The 15383-nt window shown below is 59.4% G+C and overlaps 1 protein-coding gene across 1 annotated transcript in view; it reads right to left on the minus strand.

Moving 5' to 3' along the window:
- KCNIP2 (potassium voltage-gated channel interacting protein 2) overlaps positions 1–8220 on the minus strand; it is a 43999-nt gene extending 35779 nt beyond the window's left edge. Inside the window, exon 1 of the mRNA XM_065638775.1 lies at positions 8091–8220. Within this exon, the coding sequence (XP_065494847.1) occupies positions 8091–8163 (73 nt within the window). The 5' untranslated portion in view covers positions 8164–8220. The remainder of the gene's footprint in view (positions 1–8090) is intronic.
- Between the last annotated feature and the right edge of the window lie 7163 nt (positions 8221–15383).

Below are 15383 nucleotides of genomic sequence, written 5' to 3' on the forward strand. Positions count from 1 at the left end.
GTCCCCAGGGGACACTGTGATCAGCCCTAACCACAGCATGTTACAACATCTCCACCCAGGAGCTGCAACCCCAAAAGCCAGCACCAGCGGCCATCCCTCCTGCTCTGGAGTCAGATGTAAATCAGAGTAAATCGAGAACCACCAAGGGCTGGCCAGCCCAGCCAGACACCTCCTGGGGACACCAGAGACACGCGGATACACACAAGGGACTTCAACAACCCACTGCCAAGGAGGCTCAGTGGGATCCTTGCAGTGATGGAGGGCAGGGTGGATTATTGCCTTTAAACCCATTTAGGGGCTTTCTGTAAGCAATGCAATTTTTAAAAATTCAATCTAGGAAGAAGCGATTAACCAAACGGGCCAGGAGCAGTGGCTCGCTTGTCTAATCTCGTTAGCAAGCAGGCTGACTCTCATTTCACCCTGCTGCAGCTGGATGGGCTGCAGTATCCAGGTGAGAGTAGCTGGATGGTTCATCCCTGGCTTCTGCTGGGACTGAAGGTGATCCAAGGATGCGCAAGTTTGCCAATGCCTCCCTGCATCTCTCAGGGCTGCACCTTCCCCAGCTGGGCCAAGGGAAAAACCCTGGAAATCCTCTTCCCTGTGACTCAGATCCTGGCCGGACTGTCACCAATGCTTCATCCCTAAAAAGCACTTTTTTCATGTCCAAATATGTGGTTTTGGTGATGAGAAGAAGACAGTTAAGGGAGCCAGTGCATCCCAGTCCTGCTGCTGGGGTCAGTGCCTGGAGATGGGAGCAGGGTCCTTCTTTCTGCCCCACAGAGGCTTGGTGACAGGGTCCTGCCAGTCTTTCCTGGTAGCATCTTGCCAAGAAACCTCCCTCTGATTCAGAGTGTCGAGACCATTCCCAGCAGGAATGCCACTGCCACAGGAGGTGGCTCACAGGGATAGCAGGACAGCCCAGGGGTGTTGTGATCTGCCCAGTCAGTCCCTTCATCTCCACAGGGCAGAGCTGGGGCAGCGGATTTATGCCACCAGCCCACCTGCAGTTAGTGACTCCCTCGCTGTCTCTGACCTGCTCCCAGGAGAGGGGCTGCAGGTGAAGCATCTCTGCTGCCAGCCTGGCACTGGCCCTTGGGGCTCTGAGCATCCCCTGCCTGCCTGTGGGCAGTGCAGCCTTCGTTGGACCTTTCTGTGGGCCAGACAGTCCCCACACCAGTCCCTCCCCTCCAGGACAAAGCCACCAGCTTGTCCCAGCTACAGCCCAGGGTCCTCCGAGTGGAGTGTGGATCGGGCCTGTCCATGTGCAGGTGGTGCCCTTGTCTCACACAGGGCACAGCCCCCACTTGCTTGCTGGGGGTGGAGCTGGTGTAGGAATCGGACGGGCACTGCAGCAGCCATGGGGGACCTGCTTGTATGGCCCCCAGACTGCAATGTCCCCAGGTCCCCAGTGTCCCCAGATAGGGTGAGCAGGAGCAGCATGGATGGGACACCGACCCTCTTGCCGCACACCAGAGCCCCCAGCAGCAATGCTAATTGCTTCCTGGGGTTGGGAGGGGTGCCAGACACTCGAACAGGAGGGACCCTGACCTGATAGGTTCAAAGCCCAGTTTCTCCTGCCAAAACAGGGCTGGGGTCACCTACGGCCAGACAGACCTGAGCCCTGGGGCTGCTGTTGGGCATGGGCAGGAGCGTGATGCTGTGAGAGCTTGGGCGCGCGGGTGTACGGCACCCCTGCCCAGTGGTATCTGCAGGTGAGTCACCCTGTCCAGACCAGAGAGGAAACATTCTGGGAGACCCAAATTCAGAAGCAGGTGACACGTCCCCCATGCCCCTCATCCCCTTCAGCTCCTGTTGAATGTGGCAGCCACCCTGCCCCCAGCTCCCCTCCTGCAGGGCTCCATTTCCAAACAAGTTAATTACTCACACGGCTCCCCAGGGGCCGCACCACCCATTTTCATTTCAAGCGGAAGACAAATTTACTTAAAAGTCAGAAGTAGCCCAAGCCACAGCAGCTCAGGGACAGGAGTACCCTGATAAGAGCCTCCCACCCAGCACAGCCCTGCTGCCACATCCCCTTTGCAAAGCCACTCAGTAGGGTATCACTGAGAGCAGGGCCACTCCATCCCCTGCATCCCATCCCCAGCCCTGTCCTGTGCACTGTCCTGCCGCTCATCCCCATGGCATGGCACCCACCCAGCTCCGGCTGCTGGCAGAGCACCCCGGCACAGACGGTGGGTTGAACAGGACCCCTGCACCCACCCACAAGACCCTGCCCCATGGAAAGGGGCTCCTCTCCCACTTTGCACCCAGGGAAGCCACTTGCACCAGCTCCAGCAGTTCACTTGCTCAGCAATAACCACCCCCAGCGCTCCGCAACCCCTTAGCAGAGGATTTTGGTCGCCCATCCCAACCCAGAGCCCTTTGCCATGGCATCAGGGAGGCAGCCTGCCCGGCTCAGCCCCCGCAGCGGGGCATGGCAGGGAGATTCATTTCACTAGAGGCTCATTCATCTGCAGCACGAATAAAGCCCAGGGCTGGGATCCATCCCGGCGGCAGGAGAGCGATTTGCCAGCAGATGGATTTATCATCTCCCAAGCACAGCAATTTGGCTTAAACAAAACCAAACCACTTCTCCTAATGAAAACACCACTAATGAGAAGAGCCAGTGAGGGAGGGGGAGGGCAGCTCCACTAATCGGGTCTCTTCTGTCCTTCGGGGCTGGCGTGACCCCCTGATGCCTTGGCTGCAAGGCAAAGGCATGAGGCTCAGCTCCAGCCAGGACTTATGGACCTGATATGGCCGGGGGAAACCAGAGCCTGCTCCAGGGGCCAGTTCTGCTCACTCCCCTACACCTCCTCCTGTCCCGGCTCCCAGAGCTCTGGGGGCAGCTGGTCTCAGCACAACACACAGCAGTAAAGCAGCATCACTGAGCCCGGACAACTTCTACAGCTGCAATATGGCCAGACGTGGGGAAAAACTCCTCTCCATGCCTGGACACAGAGATGGTGAAAGAGCAAACCCCTCCCTGCCCGTGCAACGCCAGCCTCGTGCAGCAGGAGTTGTACACCTTGGCCGAAGTTGGAACAGCGCATGAATTATGCATCGGCATCTGCAGAAATCAGCTGTGTAACCACCCCGACCAAACCCACAAACTTCCTGTCAATTAATCCTGTGCCACCAGTTCCCCACAGGCTCCAACCCACCTCTGCCTGCGAGGATGCAGCAGCGGCTGCCAAAACCTCAGCTCCAGCCTCTCCACCTGCAAAATCAAACCTGCCCACAGGCAGCGGCACCCAGTAGCATCACCTGCACGTCCCTCACCCTCTGTGCGGCTTTGGCCCAGCACAGGCTCAGAGCAGCATCCCCTCTGGCAAGGAGCCCCAGGGTCTCAACCTCTGGTCAGGGGAGGCCACAACACGCCATGAGAGGGGATTCATCAGCATCAAAGGGCTGCAGACAAGCCAGGACAGCAAAGAGGGAAGAGGCAGAGGGGTACAGATGCCAGAGAGTAGGAAAGAGCAGACAGAGATGAGGCAGAGTCAGGCAACACTCCCATCACCCCAGGAAGGTGCAGCAGCCATGGAGGGCAGGGCGCTTTGGCACAGAGGGGACCCCACGGGAGACCCCCGCCCCAGCACACGAGTGGGGAGACCTTTCCCCACTGTACCCCACCCTGACTGGGGCCCTCCTGGGGAGGTTGGAGACCTGGCCTGAGGGTCAGTCCGGCTTCCAGCCCAGCCTCACCACCCCGCCATGGGCAGCAGAAGCAGCAAGTGGAGGGGGGATGCATGAGGCGGCAGCAGCAGCAGCACGGAGGGAGGATAGCGGCGGAGCAGGGGGACAGGCAGCACACACAGTTCCCAAGGGCCAGACCCTCTAGGGGAAGGACACTGATGTGTGTCACTGTGGGACTGCTTCTAGGAGGCAGTGACAACCCACACGTGCTGCTGGTCACAGGGATGCAGGCAGCTGGCCCTGCCAGACCTGTGTGGGCAGGGCCGTGCACCCAGGGATGTTCCTGTGCAGTTTGAGAAAGCAACTGGGCAAGAGAAGGGGCTTTGTTCTGGGCACGGGCAAAACACTGCTGTGGTCTTAGGCACAGTCCCCATCCCAGTGCCCCTCCCTGGGATCCAGCACAGCACACAACCTGCCACGCACGCTGGCAGCCGGGTGCCCAGCTGGCCCCTGCCTGCCTCCTGCCCTCGATACACCACATCAGCCTCGTCACTCCATTCGCCAGCTGCAGATCCTAGTGCTTCTGCTACACACACTATTATTTTGGACAGACAAGCACTGACAACCCCCTCCACACCCTGGGAAATGAATTATCCCCCTTGCAGGTGGAAGTCCTACACTACAGCCAGCTCGTGAAGATTTTCCTCTTGCCTGGCTAATCATGGGCTGTGAGCAGCCACGATGGAGCTGCTGGGTTTGCCGGCAGCAGAATAAGGCCCTGGCGCAGCCCTAGATCTGCCCATCACCCGGTACCTGCCTGTGGCAGATGCATCGCTGGGGCACAGCTCTTTGGCTTTACCCTGCGGCAGGGACTGGAGCTCGGCTCCCACTGTCCTCTCATCAACCCTATTGACCCATCCTCCCCCCAGCATGTTTGCAGGGAACAGCTCAGCCCCATCTCTCCTTTCTTACTACCATCGGGAGAGACCGTCTCTGAAACACCCTTCCTCTAGGTAGGGAGGAGGGCTCAGCCAGATGCGGCGCTGCCGCTATGTTGGTACCTACAGTTTTCAGCTCACTGGGTGGGCTGCTCAAAGCGCTGAGAGTTAGGGAGTCCCCACCCACCAGCTGTGCCTCGGGAGGCAGGAGGATCCCAAAACTCTGCAGACGGTCTCTATAGCAATTGTTCACCCACTGCAAACCCTTTGGCTGCCTTTGGGGTGGAGCAAAGCAGTTGCTTGAGACCTGGCAACCCAACAACGGGAAGGAGAAAGCAGGGGTGAAAAAGCAGGGGAGAAAAGTGAGCCTCCTAGCCCTTTTTGGGGGACGAACAGCCCTGGAGATGAATCCCTCATACTTCCAAAATGCAGTTAGGGGACTTGGCCCACCCCAAACAGCCCAGGCGTTGACCCTGTGCTGGCACGTGCCCTCCCACTCACAGGACCCAGCATAGCTGGGATGGTCTTGTCCCGCAGGGTGAGATGGGGCCCCAGGTCACCTGCTCTTGCTCCCAAACTGGGGCTGGGGCAGTCCCCTGCCTCTACAACCCCATGGACTGGTGGGAAAGCCAGCTCTGAGCCTCTCTCATCTCTCACGCTGCTGGGATTCAGGGCTGGGGATGCGGTACCTGCACTCCTCAGGGCAAAGTGGCACCGGGCTCCCATTTTTCCTGCACGGAGGGACATGTCCAGAGCAGTCCTGAGACACTGGCTCCAGGCTCTGCTTGCACACTAATAGCTCATGCCATTAGAGGGGCAGAGGAATAATGTAATTTATGGATGGCTTTTATTTCTCACTAGCATCATCTAAATACTCCAGAAAATGACCGGTTTAATTTCCTAGTGGTGTAACAGAAACATTTCTCTCCTTCGCACCCAGGCAGGTGCCCAGCCCCAGGCTCAGCAGTGGCATGGCTGGTGCCTGCCCTCACCCCACACCATTGCACTGGGGCCCGGCATAGGCAGAGTCCATCCTGGCTTGCCCCAGCGCTGCTGGCCCATGTCTCCCCATCACAGGAGCCAGTGCTGCCCTCCCCGCTGCTCACACACAGGCAGCTTTCATTCACTCAGGCGCTCTCGCCTCTCACACACACATCCACGTGCCATGAGCCCGCACAGCCCACGGCTGCTCCATCTGGGGTCAGGGTCGCCAGACATCTCTGGAGATGCCACAGGGACGGGGGCTGTCACTGCACTTCCATTTTCAACAGCTCTTTAAATTTAAAATTCAGTGTGCTGCTGGGGAAGGTGTGGGGCTTTTCTACCCTGTGGATGGCTGGAGGTCCTGCTGCCCCTTAACCTCTCTCCTTCTTTTGGGAGGGGATATTGCTAACCCTTCTCCAGGCATGCATAGATGGGGGTCTCATCTCCCTCACCCCTGTTTTTGGAGAGTGATAGGAAGGCAGCAGGACTGACTGCTGTCCCCATACACATCAGCAATCGCTGGAGCTGCTGTGGGGCTGTCGCATCGCCTGACATCAAATCGTCTCTCAGTTAGCAGCTCTTGCATGGCAGATACCCCCCAAACCCTGATAGACCCTGATGGATGGGGGTCGTCAAGACTGCAGGAACACCCAAAACTGCTCATGCTTGTCCCCAGGCAGAGCTGAGCTACCAAAAGAGCGAGTGCCAGCAGGGACCCTCCCATCTGCAGGGAGAGACTAAGCCCACGCTGGCACTGCCAGCTCCACCCTGGGACTTCACTACAGCCCCACAGGGGTCCCAGCTCCTCACCACATCCCCAGGGAACCAGGAGGGCCCAGGCCAGGTTAGCAGGCAGCAGCCTGAGCTATTAAACCCCCCCTAGAGCTAAGGCTGCATTCCTTCTCCTCCTGCCTGCATCACTTCCACACTCTTTCTGGGAGAAAAACAACTTTCCCTCCACAGGGAGGGACAGCTCCAGTGCATTCAGCCAGCGCAGGGGAAATCGGTGCTGCCGGGACCAGCTCCCTCTCCTCCCTGGCATTACCACTGGCTCTGCCCTGGCAGGTCACTGACCTGACAGCAATGGCAAAAGAATGACGTGCCCTCCCAGGGCCTCTGTTTCCTAAGCTGAGAAATGAGGCAGATATTTCCAGTCTTATTCCCCCAAGGCTCCTCAGCAGCCCCATCTCCATACGCGGGGCTGGCACAGCGGCACAGATCCCCTCTGCCCAGGTTGCTGCTGCACGGCTGGCTCAGACGTAAGCCCAGGCATAAAAGGTCTCAGCCTTGGAGAGATTGGAATTTATTTTTAACTTTGGTTTGATTTAAATCCATATGGACATTTTAAAGTTACCGGAGAAACCAAAAGTTGTGTGTGGGTTCCAAGTTCCTACACAGCTCAAAAATATCCTGCCTGCAGCACGTTTGGGCAGGCAGCAAGCAGCAATTCCCACACATGGAGTTGCTCAGGAAAGTAGAGCAGAGGTCCTGCCCTGCTACCACCACCTCCTCGAAACCCCAGAGCAAAGCCTAAAATCTATTCCAGACTGTGGCAGGAAAGGCATCACCAGGACTCGAGGGAGAAGCCTGTGCACATACCTCAGTGCCTGCAGCACGAGGGCACCCAACCCGCCGGCTATGGACAGCTTTGGCTCTGTCGTGGGTCCTGGGAAGCAGGTGGGAACTGCTGCCCCATTTCACAGCTCCTGTGACAGAGGCACTGAAAGGGGACAGGATTTGGCCTGATCTGTGGAGAGCACATGGGGAAAAAGGGGTGCTGCCAGCTCCAGCCCAGCTGCTTCACTACCAGACAGTGGGGAATGAGGTGTGAGGGATGGACGGATGTTGTGGTGGGATGTGGGAATCCAGGGAGTTCCCTGCTGTGGCAAATGATGGAGGGGGATGCAATAGGGTCACGACTGGGTCATATTTGGCCTCCCTAGCTCATGGCCATCCCATCTGGAGGCTGAGCATCTCTGGAGATGCTGAGGGACACTAAGTGACTGGTGAAGAAGACACCAGGTTCTGTGGCACTGCTGAGGTTTGCTGAGCGGGGTGAGCCTCTCCGTTTCTGGGAGAACCTGCAGCCAGGGTGCTGCTGTGCCACCCGAGGGTGCTGCGTGGGGTCCAAGACATGGCAGAGAAAGCCCAGCACCAAACCCTGCTGTCTCAAGTGAGGGTGTGCTTGCGGGCAGCCAAAAGCGATCCAAGCATCCCAGCCCCCGGTGGGGGCCTTTTCCCTGCCAACCTACCACGGGGAAACCTCTGCCCGGCTGGGATCGACTCTAAGCCCCCCGGGGAACCCCACCCCGGGCCCGGGACTGTCCCCCTGCTCCAGCGCCGGGGTCGCGGCCGCCCCCTCTCCCCAGACCAGGCGTGCGGCGAAGCGGGGCGGGCAGGGGGCCGGGGCTCAGGCGGGTCTGGAAGCGGGCGGGCGGGCAGGGGTGCCCGGGCCCGGGTCGGGTGCCTGAGGCCGCCACCGCGCCGTGGTCCCGAGCGGCTGCTGCACCTTCCCCGGCGGGCGGCACTCACCCGTCAGCTGGTCGTAGGAGCCGTCCAGGTCGCGGGAGTCGGACAGGCTCTCCTTCCTGCCCTTGCTCCGCATCTTCCCGCCCCGCCGAGCGGCGGGGGGAACCGCGACGGGGCGCACGGGCTCCGCCGCCGGGCAGGGGGGGCCCGCGCCCGCCGCCTCCCCCCGCCCCGCCGCCCGCGGCACTCACCGCGGCAGCAGGAAGGGGCCGGCGGTGCCGGGGAGCTCGGCTCGGTACGGCTCGGTACGGCAGGCAGGAGCGCGCAGCCGCCCCGTTCCCCCCCGCCGCCGCCGCCGGGGCTGGGCACAGCCGCCCCCTCCCTCCCGTCCTTCCCCGCCTCCTCCCGGGAGCCGCCGGCCCGGCCCCGCCGCCCTGCGCCGCGCCGCCGCGGGGAAACTGAGGCACGGCCGGGGGCGGGAGGAGGCTGTCCCCGGCGGCCGGGGGGGAACTGCGAGGAAGAGGCAGGGAGGGAGCTGCTCCGGGCTGCACCGAGATGGGGGTCTCCGGCGGTATGGGAGAGCGCTGGGGGACAGGGACCACACAGGGACGGAGAAGGGGGTGGGAATGGAGAAGGCTTGGGGGCAGGAGGAGCGTGGACCCCCACCCACAGCAGATGAGAGATGGTCTCCCAAGCTCTGCGTGTTGGTGCCCATGCTGGGCTGTGCCTTGGGATCCCCAGGAGCTACAGAGGAAGGGGGACCCCAGCCACAGCAGCTGCTGCATCCCCCCATCAGGGAGAAGCTGCATGGGAAATCAATCAGAGGTGGAGGGGACATGCAGTGGCCAAGGGACACAAGGGAAGGGTGGCCCAGGTCCCCCTGCTTGCAGCCAAGCACAGGAGCAGGTCCTCTCTGCCACCCTCAAACCTAAGCATGAGATGCCTATTCACAGTTGCAGCCTCTAGCAGGATTTTCCCCCATCTCCTGCAGCCCCAGGGAAGGGGTGATGCAGCAGCACACCTTGCGGCGGGCTTTCAGGGGTACGGTGCTGCCAAGAGAGGAGCTCACAGCCCCACTGGTACATCTGGCACTGGGGCTAGAGGTCCCGCTGCTGTCCCCAGTTATTTGCTGCCATCTGTGCACAATGCCAGCCCCGGGAGAATCCCTGCCATGGGCAAAACCAGGGGCTTTTGTCACACCGCCGACCATGTGCTGCCAGTTTGCACCGTGCCACGGGTCCTGGGCACGTCTTGAGGTACTGCCCAGCTCCCAGCATTTCCCACCTCTCCTCCCTTCATCCTCTGATTTATGCAGACAGACAGAGGGGGTCAGGAGCCAGGGGCAAGGCAAAGTATCCTGTCTCAGTCCCTGTGCTCAAGCCTGTCCCTCCTGGCCCATGGGAGCCACAGGACAGAAAGGGAATCCAGAGCAGCAGGGAGGGAGGGCCGGGCTCACGCGGCAGCGTGTTGTCAGCGTGCTTTGGTGTCAAGCCATGAAAGAAGCCGCCTTAGCGAGGCAGTGATGCTTAGCAACTGCCTGGATCTAAAAATAAGAGCCATTTAGAGGGGAAAACGCAGTGGAGAAATGCTCAGGGAACTAAACACGTTCCCCCAGACCTCCCCATGGCCCGGCCACTGCCACAAAACCTGCATGTACAGACCAGCTGGAGAGAAACTCCTGGGACAGCCCTGGCGATGCCCCCTCTGCTTAGCCTGATGAGCAGAGCTGGAGCCTGGCCAGCCCAGGGACCCCCTGCGCTGCTGGGCTTGTCCATCCTGCTGCTCCTTGCCGTTCCCGTCCTCCTTCCTCCATCCTTTCCATCACACCCTGGGCTGCATCTACTTGGCAGCCCCTGGGGACCAGCCGTGTCCCAGGGAGGTGGCCTCAGTCAGGAGGGCTGCACAAGCGGTGCCCAGGCTCACCCGCCCCATCTCCAGCATCCTGCAGCTCCATCCCACTGCAGACATGGAGGGCCCAGCAGAGCTGCACAGGGGAAGTTTTCACCTTCTGCCATCCCTTGTCCATTGGGAGGCAAACATGGCTATTTTTATCCCAGCTAAGTGCTCCTGTTCCTGCAGGCAAGCGAAAGATACTTTGCCAGGCTGGGGAGAGGGGGGGAAAGTTAAGCAGGTTGGTGGATACCATGGGGTAGGATGGGGCAGCCCCAGGGCCAGGCTGACACAGCCCACCTTCCCCGCAGTGTAGAACATGGGGGACACAGCTCACTTGCTCGCTGGTCACGGCTCCTTTCCTTAGCAGACACGAGAGATGGGCATCCTGCCAGGATTCACAGACTTTGAGCCTTTCTCTGCTCAGAAAAAGTGCAACGTCCTCTCCTGAATGTTCCTCCGGGCACTGGGGGCCAGGGGTCTGCAAGATGCTGGGGTGGGAGCAGCCCACTGCTGGCCACTGCTGCCTTTCTGCTGCAGGAATAGGTCCAGCCTCTGCCTGCCAGCTCGGACCCAGGCAGGGCCCTGCCACGGGTGCACTGGGTGCAGAGGCATCTCAGTAAACACGTCTGGCCAGGGACGGACACGGCAGCAAAGTCACACCGGAGTGCAGAGAGCATCCTCTGCAGCACGTCTCACCGGGACGTGCGGCAGATGCAGAAAGGCTGGGCCAGGCTGAGGAAAATCACCTGAGTGGCATCCGAGGCTTTAATCAACACTCTTGTGCCTTGCACAGCCCCTGCTGCTGCTGGCTGTGTCCACCATGAAAACAGTCAGCAGATCTGGGGTGGGCAGAAGCCATTTGCAGGTAGGGCTGGTGGCCTGTCCTGTGGCAGATGACAGTGAATTAACCATTTCCAGAGGATGGAAGAGCTCCGGCAGCTCCTGCAAGCCCAGATCCCAGTACACAGGGTAAGTGGGAGGGAAGGTCATGCCCCAGATGGCCAAGAAGTGGTGCGGGCTCCACAGCAAATGGGGCGCAGCTCACCGTGAAGCCCCTGCCCCAGCGCCCAGGGCCACGCAAGTGTGGAGGATGGGCAGACGGCTGGATCCAGCCTGCTGGGGTGGGCAGAGGTCCTGTGGAAGCACCCAGGTCCCCGAGCTCGTCTTGAGGAGAGCAGCAGAAAACCATGGGGGAAACAGGGCCACATAAACCAGCAGTGGGGTGGGATGGGGATGGAGAACCAGAGGCAGGACAGGAGAGGGAGGGAGGCGAGCTGGGGGCGTGAGGGGTGCTGCACCCTGAGGTGCACCTTGGGCTGTGTGTCTCTTGAGGCAGGGACATGGGACCACCCATCCACCCTCACTGTGATGGAAATCACTCGTTTGCATTGGCCCAGACACGAGGCACGTTCCCTAAGTGGCCCATCTGTCACCCTGTCAGCAGCAGCAGTGCTTCGATAAAGGACATCTGCATGGGATTAACACTGCTCCCCAGGCAGCTGAGCTGCAGCCGGGAATGGCTCTGTGCCATGGTGAGAGGGGCTGGGAGGTGTGTGTGGGGCTGTGCTGTCCAGGGGACTTGTTTGTCCCCAGGTCAGCGTGTGGCCAGCGCAGCCTTTTCCAGAGTAACTGGAGAAGGGGACGAGTTTGGGGATGCTCCAGTGTTGCCTGGAGCACTGGGTGCAGAGCCCTGCTGCAGGCAGAGCTGTGCCAGGCTGCCACCAGCCTTGTCCAGACCCAGGCTGGACCAAGCTGAGCCCACCCACAGCCATCCCTGTTCATCTCCAGAACACTCACCTTGCAATATGGGGCTGGTCCCTTCAGCTCATCCACATGTCCAGTTCCCTGCTGGGAACCCTCCCAGCTCTGGGGGCAGCAGACCCCTCCCAGCTGCTGCCGATGCATGTGTCCCCACGGAGCCCTGCCAAAAACCCCAGCCTCGACACAAAGTCCAAGATGATCCCAAACTGCTCCCCTCCAGAGGAGCAACAAGAACCTGGAAAGCCGGCAGGAGCACTGGGGTCTGCACCCCACCAAGCTGGGGTGCAGGGAGCTCTCCCCCAGCCATGAGCCCTGCAAGCCCTCTACAAACAGTCTGCTGTGGCTGTTATGGGGGGACAGGGAGGGAGAAAGATGCAATTTAACACTTCATTAGGTAACCACAAGGCATCGATCTGCCCTACCAGCCTGCGTGTTGTCTAATTGCATATCTCCATTCTTATTAATTATATTGGAAAAGCAGAGAGCAGGACTTGGGAGTCTGATCCTATCTTTAGGAAATTTCAAACAGAGATGTAATTGCCAAGTGCTCTAAATCATGGTGCTTTATCCACTGTTAACAGTATTTTAAAGCCATGGTCATCAATAGCAGTCCTCGGGATGTGCTCTCAACAGATGCCATTAATCTTATTTTGGTTGCAGTCGCCTTGTGCCTCTGGGTTCAGATTTACACTCGGCAGTGAACAACAGCTCTGCTGCCCCAGCAGAGAGGGCTCCCGGGGAGCTCCCAGTCTGGGACATGGGACGCAGCACCCCGGGGCCGGTTCCAGGGGCAGAGGGCAGAAACTGGAGCTACTTAAGCCAGCTTCGCTCCTTGCAAAAATGCCAGAAAACAGCAGCCTCAGATGGAGATGAGCAGCTTGGCACCAGGGCTATTCCCCTCCCATGGTCCACGCAGCCCCCCAGCCTGGAGGAGGGATGCTCTTGGCCATGCAGGCGGTTGCAGGGGAGTTCCAGCCTGGGCAAATGGCCTCACCCTGGAACAGACAACAGTATTTACTACATCCTCAGATGTAGTGGATCTGGATGGCACAAGGCCTAGATGAGCCCCTTGGTCTGAGGACCAGGGGAGCAGCTTCAGCAGACCGGCAGGTCCTGGGGAGGTGATGCCCAGTAGGGCATCATCCAGGACACAGGCAGCTGGGGCAGACGGGGGAGGACAACTCCCATCTCTGCAAACCCACCCTGCAGAGACACATGAGTAGGTAGGAGCCACTGGGAGATTCATTTCTAGGGGGGAATTTCAGCTGCTGAAAATCTTGCAAAGCTTGAGGAGGAACAGATGCCTGCAAGCTGCCGGGCGAGCCTTGCAAGCAGGAATGCTGCAGGAGAAAGGGAATCTCCTTTGTCAAATGCAAATCAGCAGGTGGGAGAAATCTGGGTGCGCAGGAGGGAGAAAGGACTTTGCATCACGCTTTGCATCCTCAAAAGCAGGTCACCTGCCTCTGCCCACACCTCCAGCAAGGAGGGAACTCCCCAGCGCAGCCCCACTGCTGGGCGGGCTGCAGGGGGCTCTGTGCCCACCCTGAATGTTTCTCTGCCACTTCTGCATAACAGATACAAAATCTGTGTTAAGAAAAGCACTTGGAGAGCGGAGACGGGAATGAAGCATTCCTGGACTTAGGATATACCCTGTGTCTCTTGAGCCCTCCCAGCATTTTAAAGCATCATGTGTTTGTGTGCTCAGTGCCTGTGGGCTCAGCTTTTATTTAAAGAGGAATGAGATACTATATCCACCCTTCACTTACACCACACTGGACACCACACCAGGGCCCTTTCAGCAGCTCAGGTCTGCTCTGAAAATGCGTGTGCATCTCTGTTAGGAGCGAGTCCATGCTATGGACACATGTCCTCCTGCTCTGCCAGGGCAGAGCGCCATGTCCGAGCTCACCTCTGTGGGAGGGGATACCTGTGCTGACTGTGGTCTCAGCACACGGTCCTCTGTTGCCCATCCCAAGGCCTGGCAATGGCCACAGCAAAGGGGCCAAAAGTCAGGTGTGGGGACCTGGGAAGTGCAGACTCATCCTGCTGGAACATCACTTGCCCTCGGCTGGGAGAGCAACTGGCTTGAAGCTGCTGAGCAGGGCACAGCCATGGCTGCTGCAGCCACAGGTCATCAGAGCATCCTCACCCACGTACACCAGCAGGAGGGCCCCGGCTGAACCCTGGAGCAGAGGGGCTCCAGCTAATTAGTCACTAATTGCTTCAGAGAGGAAACAAGCAAAACTCAACCTGTGCATGCCTGCGTGACCTGTGGGCCCTGGGACCCAGCCAGACTGCACATCACCGAGAAATGGTCGAGGGTCCATCTGCCAAAGCAGAGCTGGAGAACTAGCCCAGCCCAGTGGGTGTCCATCTCCCTGCAGCTTCCCCAGCCCCTTCGTGCCCCCATGGGACTCCCGGGAGCTTCCAGCCTCTGGCAGCAGCCTGGCAAGGCTCTGAGCTGCGCTGCAGCGAGCCCAGCTCATTTAATCTATTCAATTGGATTCAATTTCCAGCCACATGATTCAATTAGCCCTGGAGGGATAGCACGGGAGAGCAGAGGCTGCGGAGCACAGCCCGGCCCGTGCTCCAGCCAGGAGAGGGGAATGTGGCACGGAGCCCCAGCAGCTGAACCCGCAGGGGACAGGACTCTGCACTTGTCCCAGCCCTCTGGGACACACTGAGATGACAGGGGCTGCTAAGGGTTGCCTAAAGATGCTTTAAAAAGACAACAGGAGTGAGGCAAGCATCCAGCGATGCTCCCCAAAGGGTGCTGCCTGTCCCGTTTATTTGGTGTCACCCCTGTGTTTGTCCAATGTCCCCCTGAGCTCACCCACACTGTGCTGCAGCGGGGAGAACCAGGGTTCTGACCAGCACAAAGGATTCCAGCAGCCACAGGGAAGTCCAAGTCCCACAGGCCTTGTAACAGCCCTTCTCCAGCCTTCTGGCCCAGACTTTCATTCATGATTTACATTAGTGTCTGCACTTCCCTGAAAGCATCAGCGAAGGCATTAATTAGTGTCCACTAGGGGAAAAGCACATCTTATCCTGGCCCCTTTGGATGTTCTGCAGCTCCCAAAGCTGGGTTTTACCCCTTTCATATTATCGCAATGGCTCATCTGCCAAGAAAACCCCATCACCTTCATGAAGATAAACCTTTGTCCAGGACAACCCTGCTCAGCACAGACAGGTTACAGCCCCTGCTCATCCCAACAAGTACCAAACAAGAAAACAGAGCTCAGAAAACAGGGAGGAGAATAAATATCCAGGAAGCATTGGTGCTGACACTGAGATAGAGAGGTGCTTGCCAGCGCCAAGAGCCAGCCATAAATCTTACCGAAGAACACTGGCCACGCACCAGCCCCAACACACACGATGGCAGCCGCGGCTCAGTGGGGCAACAGCGTCTCCCTCTGCTGTGCACCAGGCTGGGAAGGACACCAGCTCCTCCTGCCCTCCTGGCCCCTGGCTCCATCCTAGGAGTGAAATGTGGGGAGGCAGATGGCGCACACTGGCGGTGATCCCCTGTGCAATTGCTGTCCAGGAGATCGTTCTCCCCAGGCTTCTCCTCCTGACACCCGCCATGCAAGAGCCTGGCAGGACCCCGGAGCAGAGGGAGAGCACACAATTCTTCAGGCAGGGAGAGAAAAGCGCCCCAGCGGGCACCAGGACAGGCTCATGTGGAAGGCAGCTCAATCCCAC

The sequence above is a fragment of the Caloenas nicobarica genome, chromosome 7 (genome assembly GCF_036013445.1).
Source record: "Caloenas nicobarica isolate bCalNic1 chromosome 7, bCalNic1.hap1, whole genome shotgun sequence".
NCBI lineage: Eukaryota > Metazoa > Chordata > Aves > Columbiformes > Columbidae > Caloenas > Caloenas nicobarica.